The sequence below is a fragment of the Lepidochelys olivacea genome (genome assembly GCF_965140295.1).
Source record: "Lepidochelys olivacea isolate rLepOli2 genome assembly, chromosome: 8".
Lineage (NCBI taxonomy): Eukaryota > Metazoa > Chordata > Testudines > Cheloniidae > Lepidochelys > Lepidochelys olivacea.
Window position 1 is genome coordinate 93017403 of NC_140418.1, and position 23527 is coordinate 93040929.

Consider the following 23527-nt stretch of genomic DNA (forward strand, 5'->3'; position numbering starts at 1 on the left):
CAGCAGCACTGCCCCATGTTGCACAGTCTCTGACATGCACCTGGGGAAAGGATTTCCTCCACGACCCTGCAGGTTTGGTGGGGATAATATGGCATATGGCAACGACTCACACCCAGGCACATCTTCCGAACTGCACAGAGCTCCACCTTGCAGGTTTATGAAGAGTGTATCTCTAGGTTTGGGAGAGATTAAGGGCAAGTCTGCACTTCAAACGCTGCAGCTCGCCACTACAGCACTTCACTGAAGACGCTACTATACTGACAAGAGAGCTTCTACCACAAGAGGAGACAGTTATGCCGATGGGGGAAGCCCTCCTGTTTACATAGCACCGTCTACATCAGAGATTAGGTTGGTATAACTGCATTGCTCAGGGGCAGGATTCCTCTCTCCCGTCCCTTCAACCATGTAGTTATACTGATATAAATTTATAGTGTAGACCTTGCCTATGTCTCTCTCCTCCTTATAGACTTGCCATCTCCTTTTGGACTGTATTTATGCATCTTTCACCTCAGACAGAAGAGGAGGAGGCTCAATATTGGGCATACCCAGCATTCCTGCCTTGTCAGAACAATTTCAGGAAAACTCTTCTAGGGCATTTTCCTCCCTGCAAAGAGCGCCCCTCAGGGTATTTTTTCCATGGGAGGGGGCAATCCTCTCCATACATGTGATGTTTATCTTGCTCCTTTATGAACTCATTCGGTGAGTTCATTTGTAATTAGAAATCTATTTTACAGGAGGGCATGATCAATCTGCAATGTGACACAGAGTGCAACTCCTTTAAGTAAGTCTTTCATGCTTTTATAAAAAGCAGACTCTTTAAAATGGCTTACAGCAATGGCTTGAATTGTGGCCAAGTAGATAAGAGCGAGTTCATCAAGGCCCTGATACAATGTCAATCCAACAACCTGCATGGAACACAAAAAAAAAAAAAAAAGTTCAAATCTAGCAGAGCTGGAATTTCATCATTTTCTGTGAAACACAAGGCATGTTTTCTTGTTGCTACATGTTTAAATGCAAATTCTAATCCTGTGAGCTGTACACATACTGTTATGTTAAACATATTTCTCCCGGTCTGGGTAAGAACCACAGAAACTTTGATTTTGCCCTTGGAAAGAAACAGTGAATAAAATATCATTTTGTATGGGATTTACGTGTTATGTTTTCACCAATACAGTTTTCCTAGGAGACCTGCATATTCCTTGGGAGTATTTAGTCTAGTACTATGAAACGAAACACAGTAAAAAAAAAAATTCCCACATGCCCTTGCACTGAAAGACAATTAATAATTAGGGTTAGATTATGATTTCATTTACTCTGGCATAAATCCAAATTTCTTCTATTGAAGTCAGTGTAGTTACTCTGGACTTATATCAGAACAAGTGAGATCCTAATTTTGTCCCTAAATGTGGCAGAAAAGATGCACTATCATTGCTAGCATTTGCATAAGAGACTTAAACCAGGGGAATAAAGACTCTCCCGTAGAACATATTTCTTGTGGAAGGATCAAAATATTCATGGGTCACTCCCACAGCAAAAAATAATCAGGTGCACCTAAGAGCAGAATTTAGCCTTAATAGTTTTACTCAATTTGTGGTATAATTACAGCTCATAGCGATGCCCTTTAGAGGTATGACTTCTGAAAAACAATGTGAGTATTAGTGCCAATTGAAATGAAGTGCATATCTATATTCCTGGCACCAGTACTGAGGTGGGAACTTATTTTGTATACAACTTCACTTGCAATACAGAAGTGTCTTAAAGTTTTTCACAGCTTTTGAAATAGGTAAATCCTTTTACGATAACAATATATTTCAGCATGTTGCTGCCTTCTCAGAACAGATGATTCAAGGTGAAATTCCTGTGTCATTAATCAGGATCAACAAATGCCATCCTTTTCAGTTCAATAGTTGAAAAAGAAAAAAGTTTTGAAACCACTAGAAAAGAACACTCAAATATTTAACCATCGCCACATTTCTCTGGTTATAAGACTTTTCACTGATATGACTGATATGACATTTAGAGATGGGCCTTACTCAACTTCCCCAGATCTTCATATCCCTGAATTTCAGGCAAGTTCGAACAGACATCCAAATTTCTGTGTCCTATTTCTAATTATTAGCTCCATCTTGCTGCGCAAGAATTTACACATCTATCCATTTGTCACCCGAATGCTCTCCAATCTCTCCCCCCAGTATACTGTATGAACCCTCCCATTTTAGTAGCAGTAATTATGGGTGAACTCCCTCCCCAAATGTTTGACGTTTCAGTTGCAGGGATGCTGAGGACTGAGATGATCTGTTGGGGTTATTTGCCTTCTTTCAGGGACCATTTCAAGGTGTGTTATTACACAAACTGCCTGGAACACAAATCAGAACTATACATCATTATGATTCAAGAGATAACAGACCTTAAAGTTATAGGTAAATTATACCTTTATTCACCTGTTCAGTCATGGTTTTGTACAATAACATCCTGACATGGATCCAGCTAGCGTGCCTCCATCAGGTTCAGCTAGCAGAAGCATCCGAATGTGTGGATGTTTATGTGAGCCTCGTGAGTACACATGTGCTGAAAATCTCATCAGGAGAGGTTCTCTCATGAGCTTCCTAATTCTGCTGCTTCAGATTCTAGATTGAAATAGTGTGAAAACTGCTCTTCTCACAGTATTTCAGCCCTTCCAGAAGAAACATTTCACAACCTCAAATCAGGATCAAATTCAGCTCAGTTTTGGAAAATGAATAAAGATTCAGGAGCTATCTTGCTTATGTATTTATTTTTAAATCAGCACTTGCATGTCCATGGCTAATAATTACACAGGAGTTTTCCAGCTTCTGTTGAAAGTGGCCAATAAGCAACTGAAATAGTGTAACGCGCTATTTAGCAAAATGATTGAAAATTGGAAAATCATTCCTTGAAATATTTTATATCATTCTTAGTCTCTGAATACACCCTACCAGTTTTCGATTGAGACTCACCAATTCCACAAGGGGAATGCAAGATTAAGCAGACTGGTGAGTGCACAAAAACAATGAGTGGCGCTATTCAGTTCTCCAAAATATGATTGCCAGTAAAGATACCGGATGGAAGACATACCTCTTAGTATTTTCAGCAAGTAAATGAGGCACTAGTGATATTAGAAGTATCCTGATTGGCGGTGTACTGCAAAAACACTTACTAATTTCAACAACAACAACAAATATCAGCAAGAAATCCAAATCCTGTGGGATCGTCTGAACGACTAGGGAGGAGTATGTTTAAAATAAAAATGCTCCTTCCAATTTTTTATTAATTTTATCCCTTTGTTCTGTATTGACCTTTTTGCAAAGACAGGCTGTTTCTTACCATGCCCTTCAGTGTCAGATCTGCTAAGGGAGATCGGTTACCATGGAAATCTGGCCAAACGTGTAAATCAACAGTGAGGAAACCCACAGGCAAAGATTTCTTAATCAGATCCAGGTGACTGTTCAAATATGTATATATATTTTGAGCACTAGAAGAAAAACAAGTTGGGAAAGAACAGGGGAGGGAGGTTATTCAGTGAATGTAAAACATTTGCACTTCTAATGTCAAATACAAGAAAACCATCAAAAGGGGTCCAAAAGCCAAACTTAAAGTAAAAGAGAGAGAATCATTTCCTTGCCAGGCATATGGCAATGGAGAGTGGGGGTGGGGGTAATTAAAGCCCACTATCAGCCAGAAGAAGGTCTGAGTTCCTACACTGGGCAGGGAGGTGGGCAGACAGTGAAAGCTGAATGACCTTCAGAAGCAGTAACAGCTGCACTCCTTGTGCAATGCCTCCTGCTGGTCCGTCCTGAAACTGCAGCTGACTGGCATTATGGCGGCTTGTCCGCAACACTGAGAGGCGGGAAAGCAATGGCGCAATGACGACCGAGAGAAATAAAAGCAGAGAGGGAGTGAAGAAATAAAAAAGACTCCCAAAGAGGAATGAAAATAAAATCCCTTTACAAATGTTAGTAATTTCTGTTGTTAATCAAGAGTTCCTCGTATTAAAGTTTTCAATTTTTGAGACCAATATTCAAATATACAGTATAATTAAAACTAAGCAGTAAGGGGAGAATGGGGACAGCGAGATGATGATATGCAGGGGAGGAGCTGACTAAGGTCCCTAAATTTAGTTTTCTCTAAGTTCTTATAATGCACCCATCTCCACATTATCCACGTGCCTTTTTCCTGAGCCAGCCATGGTTGTGGGATTAATGATGAACTCTTCTGTGTTCTGGCTTGCAATGGCCTTCGTGACATTCCAGTTAAAACATGTTGCAATTATGGTGAGAATCCTTCTTTAAAAAACTCTTGTATCGTCATAAACAGATTTATAATTTTATTTTTGGTCTCAACTCCTAAGAAATCAGAGTAGGGCATTTAATTTCAGGCATCTTGATCAATAATACCATCTAGCCTTAATTACAATTGATTAGCCATTGTCTCACTTACTGTAGGTCCAAAACAGTGATATTCATTTAGCCTCTACATGTATATTCAATCGTGCACTAATGAGATCCCTAAGGGAATTTGGCACATGCTTTACCACACTGACTTCTGACCTCCTAGCAGCTGTATATTTATACTTTACATTCAACTATTCAGCAGCATGTTTTTTCAATTATACCTTTCCATGTGTGTGCTATCAGAGAATATCATTCAAAACGAAGTACACTTGGAAGACATTAAAATAACTAATTCACATCATTATTCACATTCTTTTAAATGTGCTTTCTATGCCTTCCTGGAACTGAATTATGATAATTTTGAAAGTTACGATTCTTTTTTTCATATAGTGGCCTTATTTTCTGCCTCCCTAAAGATCATATTATAAACAGTACCTGCTAATAACCAGTCACTGCATTTCCAGTAGAAGCCCGGCTTTTATGGGGTGAGAAGGAAAAAGGAAGAGGGCAACTTCATTAAACATGAGGCCTATCCTACTACCCAGCTTCCATCTGGCCCTCTTGTTACTTGGATTCCCAGGGGGAGAAGCTAGTTCAGAGCACAAACCCTGTGTAGCAGAGGTTGACATTTAACCATGCCTTCTCAAGCAAGCACATATCCCTAGCACTACATGTCTCCATCCTCCTTTTCTTATAGATCTAGGCCCTACAACTCTAGGTCTGGTTAGAATGAATGGCAGAGCTCCCTCAAACACCTCCCAGTGCTACTTGTCAACCAAGCCCATTGGACAGTGTTGGGCGACTAATTTTCTGAGCCAATCCAATTTCTATTTAAGACAAGGGAAAGACATCCATTAACTTCAGCAGCAGTTGGATCGGGCATCATGTCCTGGGACCTAGGGCTTTACAAAGCCAAAGGTTATGGCTGTCATCTAGCCAGCTGTTCTTTGACCATTTCAAAATTATACAGGAGTTACGCAAATAATAATAATAGTTTATATTTGTAATGTGGGCCAGATTTCAGAAATCAATGGGAATTAGGCGCCTAGTGGGATTTTCAGAAGTGTCTATCTGCATTTTTAGGCCCCTAAATACCTCTGAAAATCTGGCCCTAAGATCCACAGATGGAAAGAACTGCCAATTATTATTATTATACATTGCTTGAAAGATCCCAAAGCACTTTACAGATATACATCACTACTGAAAAGCAGTCATCTCTATGGTGGGGGAAGAGGAGTCAAAACAGCGCACTGCTCACTAATGGAAGACAGGGAAATTCTGTCCAAAGACACCAGGGCAAAACACTGCTCTTACAAAAATCTGCCATAGGATCTTTGATGTCAAGCAGAGAGGGTCTTGTTTTTCAAGGTCTCACCACAGAGGGACCCAAACAATGTAAACTACATGGAACTTCGTATGTCCTCCATGGAAAAATGACGGGGTGACCCAACCCCAGTCAGGGTTAGAACCTGTGATTCTAGGAAGATAGGGTATTTCAGCTCTGATGCTTAGACCACAAAGTCATCTTGAGTCCACACTCTAGCCAGCATAGGTGGAGTTTTACTATCTCAATAATGTCTATATGATATTATCATACAAAACAGACCTGATTCTTCATGGCCTTGCACCCTGTATAGTCATTTACACCTATGTGAAGTGGGTTTAAAATGCCACTAGACATGTGAGTGGAGAATTCTGATGTGTTGGCATTTTATACTAACTTTACTTGCTCTGGACCAGCATAATGACAACACAAGGTGAAGAATGAGGCCCAGTATATCAGAATAGTCCCCCTAAAATACTTAAAGGAGATCTGTAGGCAAATAACTCCCCATCCCCTCCTCATCAACAACCCCCAAAACCAAAACAAAACCCTACGTTAATATTAAGAATTTGACTTAATTTGAGAAAAGATAGGAACTTCAGACCAAAACTCTGCACTAAATAATCCCCTTCCATTTGGCTGGTTCAGCTGATATAGTGCTCTGTGACGACGCCTCAGAATAGCGGGTGAAGTTTTAGGCCACATGTGCTGTAATAGCTAGGTACAAGGTGATGCCTGAAGGGTGGAATTTCAAACTGAACTGCAAAGTTCCTGGCTTCTGTCAGTTTAAGTTAGTCCCTTAATGCTACCCTTTTTCGGGGAAATGGGGAGGAAGGTGAAGTTATAAGTGGCTTGTTTACTAAATTTATAGCTATGAAAACATATCATTAGAATGGCAGTGTCTGGAAAGCATTATAAAAATACCATTGGTATATTAACCATATAAAATATTATGACCCTCTTTATCAACACTCTCCTGCACAGTTTTACTAACTGCATGAGCCTCAAATAAGAATTAAAGATACAACACGGTATCACACAGGACGGTTATATCATCTTACATTCAGTAGTCAAGGATTTTGCACTGTGTAAACTGTGTTTTCTCATTCAAGAAACTCTAGAATCTCAGACGCCTCCTGCAGACACGCTGCACGCATGCAAAACATGGCTGGTACTGGGGTGATCCATCTCTTAGTTTTAACTATCCCTTTATTCTGGGTTTGCATTCCTCTCTACACCACTGTCCCAGTCTTTTTTTCATATACTAGCTATTCTTTCATAAAGCAGATTTCTCCTAATAGTGCAACGTAAGCTAAACCTCACCATCTCTGAGGTTTGAGACATGGCAAGCCCTAGGCACCCAGGTCTGCAGCATGGACAATATACTGTGCTACCAAGAGACATATTGGGATGGATACAAAGAAGACTTTGATGTGCAAAGCAGGCCAGCCATACCATTTGGGTAAGTATTTGAACCTAAGGGTGAATATTTTAGGTTTTTAAAGCTTTGAACCCTGAATTATCATTACAGAAGCCTTTGCAAATACTTCCAATCAGTTCAGACTCAGGGGACTGAGTTCACAGCCAGCTTGGCTGATCCCCACATCCTGAAATGGGAACGTTGCAGTATAGGGATGAAGGTACAATGTCATGTCAAAATGATCTTTGCAAGGTCGATGTTTTGATAAAGAAATAAGAGTGGTGACCTGGCTGCCGCTTTTGCTTGTAACTCTGGAAAGGCAACATGGCCTCGGACTACATGATCTATCTGAAAAAGATTAAAAAGAAAAACAACCAGCTTAAAATAAATTAAATTTTAAAATTAATTCCTGGTAAAATACATTGAAACTTTGTCATTCTACATTGACAAAAGAGCTTCCAGCTTACTCATGAAGTACTAAAACCTGGTCCTACTGAAACCAATAGCAAAACTCTCATTGATTTCAGTGGGATCAGGATTTGGCTTAAAAAGTTTAACAATGACATACCAAAAATGAGCAGAATGATGAGCTTATATCTTCTCAAATAATTGATTGCCCGTTAGCTTGAAGTAGCCAACACATTTGTAATGGCGAATGTGGAGACTCCACAAGTGTTTATTCAAGTACAAGGACATTTGTTCTTCACCATGAAAATCCATTAACTCAAGGTTAAAAAAGACTTACCCTACACAGAGTTGACATGTGAATTGGACCCTCTAGGGAAAGGTGTCTAGCGTTATAACACAAACCAATGCCTTGTTTAGGACTGTGTGGAATTTCAAGATGGCAATTTAGCAGCTTTTGTAGCCAGTCCATAATGCCTGTCAATGGCATCCGTAAAGGTAATGAGGCAAAACTATGGCTACCCAGAGTAATGAATATATAGGTGAGTGATTTGGCAAGACCTGCTGGCAGCAAGTCAGGACAGGTGTTTAATTTTGATTAGTATTCATTAGTTTGGGTGCTGGGTGTTAACAGTATAATAACATTTATTTTAACTATGCACACACATCTGTATACAGGAAAAGAACTTCATACATCTTGATTCCCTCTGGACTTTGTGTAGGAGATGAAAGAAAGCCATTTATAAAAATATAAATGGTGTTAGAAACAAAGCTGTGGGCTGGACTGAGATTGGCTGATTGAAATCTTAACATCAGAACAAGTCAACTCAGGGCTGACCCTGGTCATTATGAACTGTGCAAGTTTGCCCAGAATATGTTTGATGGGATCTAAATAAATAAAATGTGATTATGTGCTTTGTGTGTGTGTGTGTAGGTGTATGAACACATTTTACTTACAAAAAATCTCTATTAATGCAATGATAAGGTTTGCATATTTAAAAGCTCAGAAATTAAGAAATGCCGAAGTTAAGGCTGGTTGTGTAAACTTACCCGTGCTCCCTTGTGGATATGCAAAATTATGTGATTGCATCTTATTTCTCGGTTAATGCAACAGAACATAATACAATATTTTCCCCTGTTTTTTCCCTATTTATTCTGAAAATGCAGTTCAAAGGCTTAGAAATTCCTTTTTAAAAACATATTTTTTCACCAGGACAAGCAGAGTCTCCAGGCCTATTTACAAACTTTGGCAGGTTTTATGGTAGCCTCATATAGAAAAGTGTTATTAGAACTTTTTAAAGGGAATGGGATCTTTATTTCACTTTGGCTTAACTCTCAATGGGTTCAAGTGACTCTGTTCAAACTTGGCAAAAAAAAAATTTCTTCTTCATCCAGAGATCAACTACTAAAAACATAATCCCAAAATATGATTTTTTCCTCAGAAAGTGAGAAGTGTGTGAAAGCAGGATGTTATGATGGCTACTGCTTTGCATAATTATAATGGACACAACCAAGCATCCACCCTTGTGTTTATTTTACATATATACTTCCTCTCCCTATATATACACAAAACACATGGACATATAATTTGAAAAAGACCACATGAAATATTTGATGAATATCTTGATAAAGATACATGTTCCCCAATATACCAAAGGTTACTGCTAATGTTTGCTATAGGCCCTACCTAAAATATCTGTTTCCAAAGTCCTCCAAGGACCCAATCCTCTGAAGTAGCAAGTGCCTACTAGGAGCTGAGAAAACTTGGAACTTTGCAAGATCAAGCCTTTTATCTATTAACAAATTAAACTGATACGTATTGTGACAGACCCAGACCAGTGGGGTACAGGAGTCTGGTAGAAGACACATATATTGGCCACTGGATAAATAGTTTTCTGTTCCCTGAGTGACCAGCGCAGGGGCTCTGCTAGAACCAATTAAGGCAGGTAGGCTAATTAAGACACCTGGAGCCAATAAGAACATACTAGAATCAATAATGGCAGGCAGACTTATCAGGACACCTGGTTTAAAAAGGACCTCCCCTCAGTTAGTGGGGGTGTATGCAAGGAACGAGAAGGCATGCTGCGGGAGGACTGAAGAGTACAAGCTTGATCAGGCTTCAGGAGGAATATCCTGTGGTGATGATAAAGAAGGTACTGGGGGGAGGTCATGGGGGAGAAGCCCTGGAAGTTGTAGCTCTAGCTGTCATGCAGCTGTTACAGGAGATGTAGACAGCTGTTATCCACTGGGCTGGAACCCAGTGTAGAGGATGGGTCTGGGTCCCCCCCATTCCCCCAAGTCCTGATTCAACACAGGAGGAGTTGACCTGGTCTGTGAGCAACACCAGAAGGGAAGGTCTAATTTGGAAAGGGATCTGGCTTGTCCCCAACCCATATGGGACAGCAGAGACAGTGCAGCTTGTTCTCCATTTCTCCTATGCTAGCCAGCGATGAGGTTAGCTGAGTCTAGGGCAAGTTTGAGTCTCTAGCACAAGAGTCTCAAACATGTGGCCCATGGGGTTATTTTCTGCGGCCTGCCAGCTCCTTGTGGCCCTCCCGCCCCCCCTCAGCATTTACCTAGAGTGTCTCTGGCCCGGTGCACACAGGGGGCAGGGCAGAGCCTGCCCACCCTGTCCCCGTGCCGCTCTGGGAAGTGGCCGGGACCTGGGGGAGGAGGGGCATAGGGGGTCTGTGTGTTGCCCTGGCCATGCCTCCAGGTACCTCCCCCGAAGCTCCTATTGGCTGCGGTTCTCTCTTCACAGCCAATGAGAGCTGTGGGGGTGGTGCCTGGAGGCATGGCCAGGGCAACACACAGACCTCTGTGGCTCCCCCCCACCAAGGTTCCGGCTGCTTCCTGGAGCAGTGGGGAGGGAGGCAGGGCAGGCAGGTAGGTAGCCTGCCCTGCCCCTGGTGTGCGCTGGACCAGAGCCAGCCCCCTCCTGCACCCAAACCCCCTCCTGCACCTGGACCCCCTGCCCTGAGCCCCCTGCTGCACCCTGAACCCCTCCTGCAGCCCCTGGGGGCAGAGTTGGGGTGGGGATTTTGGGGAAGGGGTTGGAATGGGGGCAGGGAAGGGGTGGAGTGGGGGTGGGGCCAGGGCAGCGGGGGAGAGGTCAGTGATGCGGCCCTTGGGCCAATGTACTAGTCCTCATGTGGCCCTTGTGGTCATTTGAGTTTAAGACCCCTGCTCTAGCAGAATCAGCCAAACTGAGGGCTGCCATGAACCTCTGAGGTGAGCAAATCCGCCATAAAGTGCAGGACCCAACAAGGTAGAGGAGGAACTTTATCACACTATGTATCTGTATATCTAGCCATACTCCTTGCACTCAAGGGAGAGATTTATATGACAATATAGCAGGGACGGGCAAACTGTGGCTTGTGAGCGGCATGTGGCTCTTTTACAGTTAAAGCACATCTCTTTAAGTCCTCCATGCCCTCCCCATTCTCTTCCTATCAGACTGTTTGGGGGAGCTTGGGGCTTCTGCCCTGCAGTGGGGTGGTGGGGCTAGGAGCTTCTTAACAGACTTTAGTTACCATTCCCAAGCAGCCAAGCATGTAGTGTTGTTTGCAGCACATTTGCTTCTATGATATTACAGTGTTTGGGACCCGCCTCTCAGGTGGTGTAAATTGGAAGAGGTCTGAGTTCAGTGGTGCTATGCTGATTGACACCAGCTGAGGAACTGTCACTATATTTTAGTAAGAAGCTATTTGTGCCTTTGCAGACTCACCAGTTTTCCTGTAGCACTTTGGCCTCCCTCGTTCAACCAGAATCCAGGCACCATGGCTGAGTAATAGGGACCCCAAACACCAGGCACAAAAATGGGAGCATCGCTTATCTGAAAAGACAACAGTAAATCTAGTTATTCTAGTTGCCTTCTGTTTGACACAGTATTTCAAGGGCTAACATTTAACAGCAATTAGGAGCTGATTCTGGAAACGCTCATGGAAGTCCTCTGAAATAGTGGTTAAAGCACAAAGGGACATAAGAATCTTTAGTGCACCTGGCACATAAATATCTTGCGACACCGGCTACAACAGTGCCATGCAAACACCTGTTATCACTTTCAGGCGATACTGTTAACAAGAAGCAGGCAGCATTATCTCCTGCAAATGTGAACACACTTGTTTGTCTGAGTGATTGGCTGAAGTAGAACTGAGTGGACTTTGTTTTATTTTTGAATGCAGTTTTTTTTACATAATTCTACATTTGTAAGTTCAACTTTCATGATAAAGAGATTGCACTACAAAACTTTTTTAGGTTATTGAAAAATACCATTACTTGTTTTTTTACAGTGCAAATATAATGTGAACACTGTGCACTTTGTATTCTGTGTTGCAACTGAAATCAATATATTTGAAAATGTAGAAAATATCTATTTAAATGAATGGTATTCCATTATTTAACAGTGCAATTAATTTTTTTAATCATGCAATTAATCACGATTAATTTTTTATTCGCTTGACAGCGCCCTAGTTTCAATGAACTTTTTAATTGGATGATGTTCCCTGTGCCAGATGGTGGTCAAACACTAATCGCTGATTAAACCCACTCTAAATTTTAGTCACCTATCTCACTGGCCCGTCCTAGCATGCGCATCCTGTAAATTTTCACAGTTGAGATTCAACGTGGAACTTCATGGTCCATAGGGAATGACCCTCCACTACTTACATGGTTCATACACACAATAAATAAAAGTCACAGTCCTGCTCCCAGTAAATACAATGCAGAATTCCCATTGAATTCAATGGGAGTGGGCTCAAAACTTTAGTAGAAGAAGATTTTGGTAAAGTTTAGGCAGCGCCCACTAGAGAAAGCTTATTGGCATGTGCACATCACACGTTTAATAAATATACCAGCAGAAAGGTTTCTGCACAAACAATAGTCTGCTCAAGCTGTCATCTTAAATTACAGATGATTCTCAAGAGTAACATGAAATTAAGTAAGAAAAACAAAGAAGAGAAATTGGCTTCCCAAATATTTCTCAGCAATCCCCAACCCTGATTTCTCTGGGGAATAACACAACTGTGCGTGAGAGAATCTTACTCAAGTGTACCCACACTATCTGCCTCGATGTTTTTAAATACTTTTGTTAAAGATCTTTTGTGCTGAATGACCTTTTTGCACAACTAACTGCAGCCACATCTCATTAAAAAAAGCATGAAGAATGACTGCCCTGCCCCTGAATTCAACAAGCCATGCAGGACATCAAGCAGATGTGTCCACCAAAAAGATTGCGAAGGGTGTATGTTTTTTTAAATTTTTTTAAATACTGCAACAGGCTTAAATTGCAGAAAGGGTGGTTTAGGCTGGACATTAGGAAAAACTTCCTATCAGTGTAGTTAAGCACTGGAGTCCTGACCCACAGTTCTCTACTCTAACTCAAGACATCACAGCATCTCTAAAGAGGAGAAGGACCATGCAGAGCAGACTGGACTTGGATTTTTAAAGTCTCATCCAAAATAGTCTCAACACACCAAACTTTGAGGTAGTCAATTTACCTATCTTGAAAGGATGAAGAACCTGCAATTCTAGAAAGGCTAGCTAATCTAAGTCAGAGGCTCAGACCACTGAGCTATACTCTCCCACACATTATGGATAAGAGTGACTGCACAGACTAAGTATGCTAAATTACAAGGCCCTCTGAAAATGAGACGTTTACAGACTTACAGGAAGGTTGGAACATTGTTTTTGCTCCATTGTTCTTTCTTTTCCATATTTCCTAAAGTACTACCCCAGTATTCTGAAAACTGTCCCATATTCTGTCAGCAGTGACTAGAAGAAGCAGATTGATTAAAAGACTGAACTGCCCTTGGAGCTGGTACTGCTGGGAAGCAGGGGATTCTGAGTGGCAGCAGCCAGGCTCTGTATTTTGGAAAATACCCACAGGAATTTGCCAGGACAGGATGTTTCTGTGCTGGCTCATATCTAGTTGCACTGAGACTTTCCTATCATCTTCCTACCAAAATACCATCTGTATACATTCCAGCAAACTTTCAACACATGTATGGCACAAAATGAGACAGTAACATATCTATGCATTAGTGAATAAAGCCAATGGGGCTTGACTCTTATTTCTTCTGCAGGGTAGGATGATCAGACAGCAAGTGTGAAAAATGGGGATGTGGGCAGGGTGGTAATAGGAGCCTATATAAGAAAAAGACCCCAAAATCAGGACTGTCCCTATGAAATCGGGACATCTGGTCGCCCTACTACAGGGAGAAGCTTTCTCCTTCCTCTCCCTTTTAATTACTCTGGGACAAGGAATGTTGTGTTATCATACAGAGGATTATCTGCCCTGTTCCCGGCATCATTAGATTTCTCTCTCTCTCCAGCTGCTTCCCCCACCTCAAACAACTTCATACACTTGCAGCTTTGGCAGGGTAGGCAGCTAAGGAGCATAACTGAAGATAGTGGTCTCTGTGAAAAAGGTGAGCTGAGAGGATTCCTCTCTCACTAGAACAGATTCAGAAAGTCTTTGAAGAGCAGTGGCATGAATCATCTTCCACACCTGTATGTAGAATATAAATAAAATAGCTTGGCATTTTCCCTTCCCTGAATTAGATTTGGAGGATGTGTGACGCCTGCAGCTGCCATCTGTATTTTCATAATAAAAAGCCTAAACTCTGTCTCGATTTACGTCATATGCAATCCCACTGGAGTAAATGGGCCTACACAGTGGAAAGGGTGCAAAATTTGCTGCAGCTCCACCATATTTACAGTTTTTTATATTCAAATAGAGAATTTCCCCCTGCACTAATGTCATATCCTTTCCAAATTAACCTGTGTATTGACTTTCAACACACCCATGTGCTGGCATGGATAGATCATTACTAGTGCCATTACTTGTCTTGCTGAAGCTTGGGAAAATCATAGCCTTCACAGGGCAGAAACAGAAATTTTGGATTTATGAATAGGTGATTTTTATTTCTAATGTGAATAGGAGAGGTCACCATTCTGGTCTTGAAAGCTGAAATGGGTATGAGGAGGGAGACCCAGATTTTCTGCTTCATATCTAACCAAAATTGTTACTCTGTATAATAAGACTTAGCATTCAGATAGTGTTTTTTTGTCTTTAAGGCACTTTACAAACATTATTTGATTTATTACTTCTAACACTGTCACCACCTCCTTTGGCCAGTTTTACCTCCCTGATGAGATAGGTTAATATAATTAATTAACCTCATTTTGGTAACCAAAGCATGAAACTGACACACATGGAAGTTAAATGACTTGCCCACAGTTACAGAGAGAATCCCTGTCAGAGCCACGATTAACACCCATGTGGTTCCTGGCTCCCAGGCCACTGCATGATATTTACTGCCACAAGTACTTGGGGGGGGGGGGGTGAGACACATTTGGACCTATTCACATGGTGAATTCTAATATGAGGAAGCACAGCCCAAATCTATACTCATTTAAGTGGATTAAACATATTTAGAGAAAATATTGCCCTCTCTCCGTGATGGTTACTTACAGACATTCTCTGCTGCTTTTAGAGAACAATTTCTGCCACATAGTATTTTAGTTGGGATAGCAGATTTTTTTTTATGGAGGAAGCTGCTGCCTTTTCCATGTCTTCCCAAAAAGCACATGCCCACCCATTTATCAAAAATGTTTTGGAACATTTAAAATAGCTCCTAGATTTTGATCTGGACAAACTGAAGAAATAGTCTGAAATACATAGGATGATATTCAATAAGGACAAATGCAAAGTACCCCCACTTAGGAAGGAACACTCAGTTGCATACCTACAAAATGGGAAATGTTTCAGAGTAACAGCTGTGTTAGTCTGTATTCGCAAAAAGAAAAGGAGTACTTGTGGCACCTTAGAGACTAACAAAAACAAAGACTAACTAAAAAAAGACTCATGAAAGCTTATGCTCAAATAAACGTGTTAGTCTCTAAGGAGCCACAAGTCCTCCTTTTCTTTTTGTCCTAGAAAAACGGAGAAGAATTGCAACTTTTAGGTCTGTAGTCGAGTGACCAGAGATATTGAAGTGTTCTCCAACTGGTATTTGAATGTTATAATTCTTGACGTCTGATTTGTGTCCATTTATTCTTTTACGTAGAGACTGTCCAATTTGACCAATGTACATGGCAGAGGGGCATTGCTGGCACATGACGGCATATATCACATTGGTGGAGGTGCAGGTGAATGAGCCTCTGATAGTGTGGCTGATGTTATTAGGCCCTGTGATGGTGTCCCCTGAATATGGGAAATGACTGCCTAGGAAGGAGTACTGTAGAAAGGGATCAGTGGGGTGGGGTGGGGTGGGGGGGGTTGGTCATAGTGGATCACAAGCTAAATATGAGTCAACAATATAACACTGTTACAAAAAACATCACCACCATTCTGGGAGTGTTGTAAGCAAGACATAAGAAGTAATTCTTCTGTTCTACTCCGCGCTGATTAGGCCTCAACTGGAGTATTGTGTCCAGTTCTAGGCGCCACATTTCAGGAAAGATTTGGAGAAAGTCCAGAGAAGAGCAACATAAATGATTAAAGGTCTAGAAAACATGATCTATGTGGGAAGACTTAAAAAATTGCATTTGTTTAGTCTGGACAAGAGAAGACTGAGAGGAAACATGATAACAATTTTCAAGTACATAAAAGGTTGTTACAAGGAGGAGTGAGAAAAATTGTTTCTCTTAACCTCTGAGGATAGGACATGAAGCAATGGGCTTAAATTGCAGCAAGGACAGTTTAGGCTGGATATGAGGAAAAACTTCCTGTCGGCATGGTTACGTACTGGAATAAATTGCCTAGGGATGTTGGGGAATCTCCGTCATTGAATATTTTTAAGAGCAGGTTAGACAAACACCTGTCAGGGATTGTCTAGATAATACTTAGTCCTTCCATGAGTGCACAGGACTGGACTAGATGACCTCTAGTCCTACACTTCTATGATTCTATATTTCTACTCTTCAGGTGAAAGAGAAGTTCTGCATTTTCTAGCAGAGAGGATAAAGAAAAAGAGTTTTGTCTGGGAAGGTTTAACCTCAGTTTGTACTCTATACAAGCTTATACTAATATGTAAGATATGTAAACATTATAGAGAAATCAGAAACAACTGAAATGATGAATTCAGTTTAACAGTATTCAGCTGTGGTACAACTGCCAGAAGGCACTTTTTGTTATGAATAGATCATTTGGATGAGATACAGACCTGATTTCAACCCTGACGTGCACTAGGAAAATCAATGTCAAACTATCTGGGATCAGAAGGCGTGAGGAGCACATCTGGCAATGCACAAAAATATAAAAAGGCTATAAAATATATGATGCTATGTAGAATTATGCTATGGTACCAAAGGACCAGTTTAAACAGCACTGGCATGAGATTTATAAAAAACATGGCTTAAAAAAATTCCAAAACTCAATTGCAAAAGTATATGTGGAAGAAACAAATTACTCACAATTATCGTTAAAAGCTAACTTGAAATAAATGTAAGTGAATCAGTGGCGTCATTGTCTTTAATCCAAATTAAGATCATGTAAGTTTTCAACACTGACATTTGGTCCAGACAATGAATGGAGCAGAACACAGACCTCTAGAGCATAGAATCATTTTAGCCTATACCCCATCCATAAAATGAAATCACAAGGTAAACTCAATCTATATTGCTTAACTGGTATTGTTTTGCCAGAACAGCCATAATTGACCAGGCATGCACAGATGTTTCCTCCTCAGTTTTATGTAAATGTCTCTGTAATTAGAGACATGATAAAATAAAACAGGTGAGAGCCGTTTTATAGAAGCATGAATTCCCGCAGAACTTTCCTTTTTAGTTGACTCCATGTGTTGATGGTATAACCTTACATGAATTCATTCCATGACTCTATCTGAGAAGTTGGCTATTGGCTGAGAAGTAAATCTTTGTATTAATAAGGTACACTGCAGTATGTGTATCCTTTTCCATTTTCACCACTCCATCCGAACGGGGCCTCTGTGACAAGCTGGCAGAGTTACAGTATCAGGGTCGGATTCTCCTCTCGTTCACAATAGTTTTACAATGGTGTAATGTCATTGATTTCCGTGGAACTACTCTTGATTTACATCAGTGTACATGACAGCAGAACTGAGCCCGCAATATACTGTCAGAGCATTTGGCGACATGAACACTTGTTAATGAGGAGCTAGGTCATAAAGCCTGTTTGAAATTTTTTCATCTATCAGCTTTTACAGATGGTGGTACAGAATAATAGCTGCTGTTGTTAGGGTAAGGTACATAAGGAACAAGATCCAAGATATTTAGTGAGAGTGGACAGAAAAAACAGTGCTGTATCAATCACCAAGTAATATATGCTGTCTATACTTCTGGTCTTTGATCTTTGACAAGTCAGCTACATGCATTACCTAGTGTGTTGTCTTCTAACTTTCAAATCTATGCCTTACTATAGGTTGAGAATATTAATATTCATTCAACCCAAGGCTTTAATACTGATGGGTATGATCTTATTTTAGTAATCATTCTATTGTTTTGCTGCTCCTAGCCAAGTGAACACACCTCCATGACAGAGAATGAAGATCATTTTAAAAAAAAAAGTGTGAGAGAGAATTCAGAGGGAACACAGAACCTTTCATCTCTAGGTCTCTGGTTTGAATCCCACTCATGTTATTAGCTACTGAATATTACGATTTGGTGACTTTTCAATGGCCTATATTAATTTTGGTGGACTCAGTCTAGTTCCCAGATGTCCACTCTGCAGTTGCCAAAGAGAGGCCAACAGCTAAATGGGCACAAAAACTGAACTACCTTTCAATCCTAGAGGCAATTCCCCAAGGCCAAGTTAAAGAAAACTAAACTAACCTTGTAAAAATTTTTTACATCACATCAATAATTTCTACAATAAAATGTAATGGAATTCAAGTTGCAGCCTGATGCAAAAGATTAAAAAAAAATCAATTAACATATGGCAGCTCAGACATGTACTCGAAAGAAAGGGAAAACGTTCACTGCAATCTTTGTTACAGGTGTGTATATTTTCAATATTGCAAATCCTGTGATGTGTACAGCACTTATATTTTTGTTTGATTATATTCTCCATAAAGCATAGGCTCTGTGGCAATCGTTGGTTTGTTACATAGCTGTACAGTTTTTGTGATGTGAAATCACACACCATTCTATGGCGATCCACAGCAACTGAGCTGCATTGTAATGATACTGGAACCAAGCCTGCAAACATTTGTGCTTGTGAGTAACTATAAACGAGTAGCCCCACTCAGGTCAAGGAAGTCAATGGGAACTGCTTGAATTAGGAAAGAGTAAAAATAGAGTAAGGACCTCAGGATTTGGCCTAAAGACATTTGTATGAAAACAGGAACTTTGACTGTTCCTCTGATGCTGTTATTATTCCCCAAATCCTCTGAGACAACAAAACTTGTTGCTATGGCAATTATAAGAATTGGGGATAGACTGGCCTCCTGACACTTGGATCAGGAGTAAGATGGGAATCTAAAGATTCTCCATATCTGAGGCTTGGATCTAGTGTTCCAATTCAGACTCTCCTCTAATTATAATCTCACAGAGAGAGAACTGTCAGGCACAAGTAGATGAGCTCTTAAAGGTTCCTGTTTGTAAATATCCTGAATGCCAGCACTTACAGGAACAGAAACAAAAAATAAATGACATGTATGCAGAACTATTTCTAATTTTCTAAGTTTGCCATGAAGCAATAACTGCTCTTCCAGCAATAATCCTAAACAGAGTGTATGATTAATGCCTAAGAAAGTAACAACATTCTTGATTGTCTCAGCTCTGCATGTGTTTCAGGTGAGTTATTATGAAATGGCATAATGTGCTGTACAGTTTGGCCTTATATCTAACGAGTTAATTCAAAGAAAAGTTAATCAAAATTATTAAACATTTCCACTATGTTCATTAAAAACAAAATAAGGAAAGGTATTTTAACACTGATTATATGATCATGATTAAAATATTAACAAAGCATAAGATTTACCTAATGGAAGGTATGTCTATCTTTACTTCGACTGTATTTTTAAGTGGGGGAAGGGATGCAGAGGAAAATCAGTCTAGGCCAATATTTTCAAACTTGGGAGCCAGAGTTTCAGCTGGCGTGTACATAAACTGATTGAAACCTGCCATGGATCTGGGCAGACTGCAGATCTACACACTTAAGTGATTGGTCTGATTTTCAGAGATGCCAAGAACCCCTAGTTACCATTAACATCCAGGGTCAGCATTTCAGAACCCCAACCCAGCTACTCTGGAGCCCAAATATGGATTAAGGTGCCTAACTTTAGGAACCTGAGTCTGAAAATGTTGTCCCTACTGTTTGAGACTCTATAATTAGAAGTGCCACTGATTGTCTGTACAGCTGAAAAAGGCACCTTTTCAAGTCAGGAACAGACAGTGCCTGGACATAGAAAAAGGGTGGAATTTGTCTGCCTTGAATGCTTCTGTTCTTACATTCCTGAATGTAGAGGAGCAAGAGAATACTGGAGGACATGACTCCTGCAGTAGGAGTTTTGCCTAAATGAAGAGTGCAGCACCAGCCATTTAATCTAGGCTTTCAAAAATTAGGAAATTGTGAATCTACCAAAAGGATCCCTGAGTACACAGCTCCATGGTGTACAACCACAGCCACCCTGGGAACATTTCATTTAGCTGCAACCACAGTAAATATTTACTACATTAAATATGTAATCAAGGACTTAATAAGCCAGGTTTTGGGTTTTTTTTTTTTTTAAAGGGAACCTAGCTGTTGACATTTTAAAAACAGCTCAACTACATCTTCATGCTGAACATTTTGAATACAGAAAAATAAAAGGATAAAGTTGAGCGGTAAAGCGCCCCCTTTATTTAATTTAAATTTAACTATATGATTCAATGCAAGATATATCAGGCCTGGTATTCCCCTGTACCAATAGAGGGCAATGTGGGAGGTGACAGGCAGTGTTTGTGCAGCCATCCAGCCAGGAGTTCTGCCAGGGAAAGACAGCTTTCAGTTGCAGTCAGGGGAGCTCATCTTGCAGAGGCTGCTTTGGGGATATAGTACATCACTGTATTCCTTGGTGACTTGGCCATGCCTCTCTTAGGCCAGCTCTGCCGACTTTTCAGACTACATTGGCCAACTCCAGTTTCTCCAGCAGAGTATGAGGCGTGGGTGCCCGGTGCCGCACAATATCACTCCTGGAGAGAGATTTTCTGTCACCTGAGATGGACAGCCCTGCATTATACTGGTGACCAGCGTGTCTCAAGAGTGAATTACTTGCTAATGATCTACCCATTATTTAAAAACTACACACAGTAATTTAAACAAGTCAGTGTTATTTAACAGAGTAATATATATAAATACTTTAATTGTATTTGCTTATTTTTCATTGTTACTCTGTAATAATAGCTTCCTGACTATTGCATTTTCCAACCTACATGTGAGAGACTTGTCAGATATTTAAAATATTACAACCAACTAACTTTTGCCTGGTTCCATTATGCCTGTTTCCTACACTTCTACTCTGGCCTCTTTTCAATGTTGCCTGAATGTTAAATCCATCTTGCGCATGGGTGTGGGCAGGAATACACCAGGTACACCATGGCATACAATTATTTTCTTTTTATTCCCAAAGGCCAAGGCTTCTTATGGCAATTGGCCAAAAAAAGAAAAAAGTTTTAATCTGTTAAATTGTTTTTTGAGTTAAAAAAATAGTAAATTCCTAATGGATTCAGAAGCTTTTTGCTAAGCACTTAAGCACCCGCAGTAGGGCATTGATTTATTTTATCGTTTTATTTAATGAAATGTCTGGATACAAATTAACCTTTTTTTTTTATCATATTTACTGTGTCGCCTGCCTTGAAATGGGAACTACGAGTGCTTTGATAAATGGACTGAAAGGTTGTCTGGTTACATGATAGCTTCTAAGAGCCTAGTGGTGTCCTCAGCTGAAATGCTATTTCGTACCATTCTAAAGCAATACTGCTTAGTGACTCACAAGAGAACTCCCACCCCTGCCACCCATTGCAATAGCTCAGTGGGGATATTGGGCCTCAACAGAACTACACACCAATTTGTATCACCCCATTATTTTTACTCCTTTTCCACTGTCACAAAAATACTGTTCTTTATGAAGATTGTAACCCTTAGACAGACACTAATGTGTCCTGAAGTTAAAGTATAATCTTAAAAACGGCACATTTCATGGCTATGATCAGTTAAATTCCCGGGAGATCGTCATAAACATGGACAAATTCCTCTTAACATTTCCAACCAACTAAAAAAGGCAAAAAATTCAAACCTGAAAATCAGGTAGGGAATCTGAGTATCAGGAAAAAAGAATGAAACTTACTATAATACTGACTTAAATTCAAATGCAGAACAACGGCAGTGTCTCAAAAGAACATTGGGGTATGTACTTTTAACTCTAAACTTTTTACCTCAGATTGTAACTCCTAGAACCATACACAGGTTATGTCTACATTGGAAAAAAATAGGTATGTTCTTCATTCAGGTTAAAATAGCCATAACAACATGGTACCACGGCTTTTAAGTTGTTTGCAGCTCAAGTTAAAAGCTATATGGCATCCTGAGGTTGTATTTGAGCTGCTAACCCAAATTAAAAGCCATGATACTGTATCTTCACTGCTATTTTAAACAGAATTAACTAATGTAGTTTAGCTAAAGTGAGTTAAGATCACACTTTTTGTGTGCGCAATGTAGACACAACCAAAGAGCAGACTATCAGCAGCACCATACCCCTTCTAGACCTCACAGAAGCCTTTCTGTTGGTCTAGGGATAAGGGAGGAGTAGAGGCTGAATGGCTGGGCTTCAGTGTGTGTGTCTTGTACACACTGGGAAATCTGTGTGGCTGGAGTGAGGAACAAAGAAGTAAGCAGAACCCTAAGTTCTCTCATCATTTCCACAGACCCCTCTCCATCTAGGGTTCTGGTGCAGCCCCAAATGGGAACAGTCCTGGTCAGCATGGCTGCAATGGAGATGTATTGCCTAAAAGCTGGGGTGCGATGCCAGGGGCCAGAGCCAACACAGAGCCTCCATAGGTTCGTCTACCCAGCAAGTGGCAGCCTGCAGCTGCAAGAGTCAGAGCCCAGGTTGGCCGACTTGGGCTCACACTACAGCTGCGTAGACATTATGGCTCAGGCTGGAGCTCGGCCTTTGAAGCCTAGGGGGCAGGATGGGCTTCAGAGCCCTAGCTCCAGCCTGAGCTGCAATGTCTATATCATTATTTCTAGTGCCACAGAGCAAGCCCTGTAAGCCCAAGTCTGTCAACGCAGGCTCTGAGCCTTGTTGGGCTATCCTGTTCCATATCCCTTCCTGAAGGTTATGCCATAGAAGCTGGCCTTCTGCTACCAAATGTCTTTATAGTTCCTCTAGTTAGGGCCAACACCTGAGGTCCTTACTCAGACAAATCGTCAGATCAGATAGACGCTCAAAGAGTGTTGAAACTCCTGCATGAACTGGAGTTTAGCTGCTGGATAAAGTGCCCTGAACATTTAGCTCCCAGAAGGAAAAAGAAATGCAAAAAGTTACAACAGTAAAATAAACACTTCCCTTGTCTCAACACTGTGACTCATGTGATTCTTTATAATGGCCTAATCCTGTGAGGGGCTGAGCACCCATAACTCTAACTGAAATCAATGGGAAACATATGAAGAAAATCTCTCAAAATTGGGGCTGGTTTATTTTCTTCAGCCTGCATGAACGTCCCAGTACAGTGGAGTACAGTTAAAAAGATTTATTTTCCCTTTTTACCAGTAGGAAAGGCGTCAGTGGTTTGAGCTGGAACTCCCTCTATCTGTAATGGGGAATGTCACTCGTACCAGCAATATCTCACCTACTGGTAACAGGAAACTTCAACTGCACTCCCTAGGTGTTACTGGAAGTCGATTTACAGTACATAGGATGTGCCATCTCACACTGTTTTAAACATGCTGTTATTTGAAAAATTAAATGGGCAAAATACCGAGTGCTTTATTCAGTGTTTACTTGC

The 23527-nt window shown here is 40.7% G+C and overlaps 1 protein-coding gene across 7 annotated transcripts in view; it reads right to left on the bottom strand.

Moving 5' to 3' along the window:
- The window catches only part of FGGY (FGGY carbohydrate kinase domain containing), a 191600-nt gene that overhangs the window by 47029 nt on the left and 121044 nt on the right, over nucleotides 1-23527 (bottom strand). For 5 of the 7 annotated variants that reach the window (XR_014712657.1, XM_084636720.1, XM_084636721.1 and 2 more), the window contains 4 exons: nucleotides 11286-11393; nucleotides 7440-7501; nucleotides 3343-3490; nucleotides 831-905 (listed from right to left, as the gene is read on the bottom strand). Coding sequence is in view for 6 of the 7 variants with exons in the window: in XM_084636720.1 (XP_084492846.1) it covers nucleotides 831-905; nucleotides 3343-3490; nucleotides 7440-7501; nucleotides 11286-11393 (393 nt within the window). In the remaining variant the exon portion in view is untranslated. The remainder of the gene's footprint in view (nucleotides 1-830; nucleotides 906-3342; nucleotides 3491-7439; nucleotides 7502-11285; nucleotides 11394-23527) is intronic. The other 2 variants (XM_084636724.1, XM_084636725.1) reach the window with 2 other exon arrangements.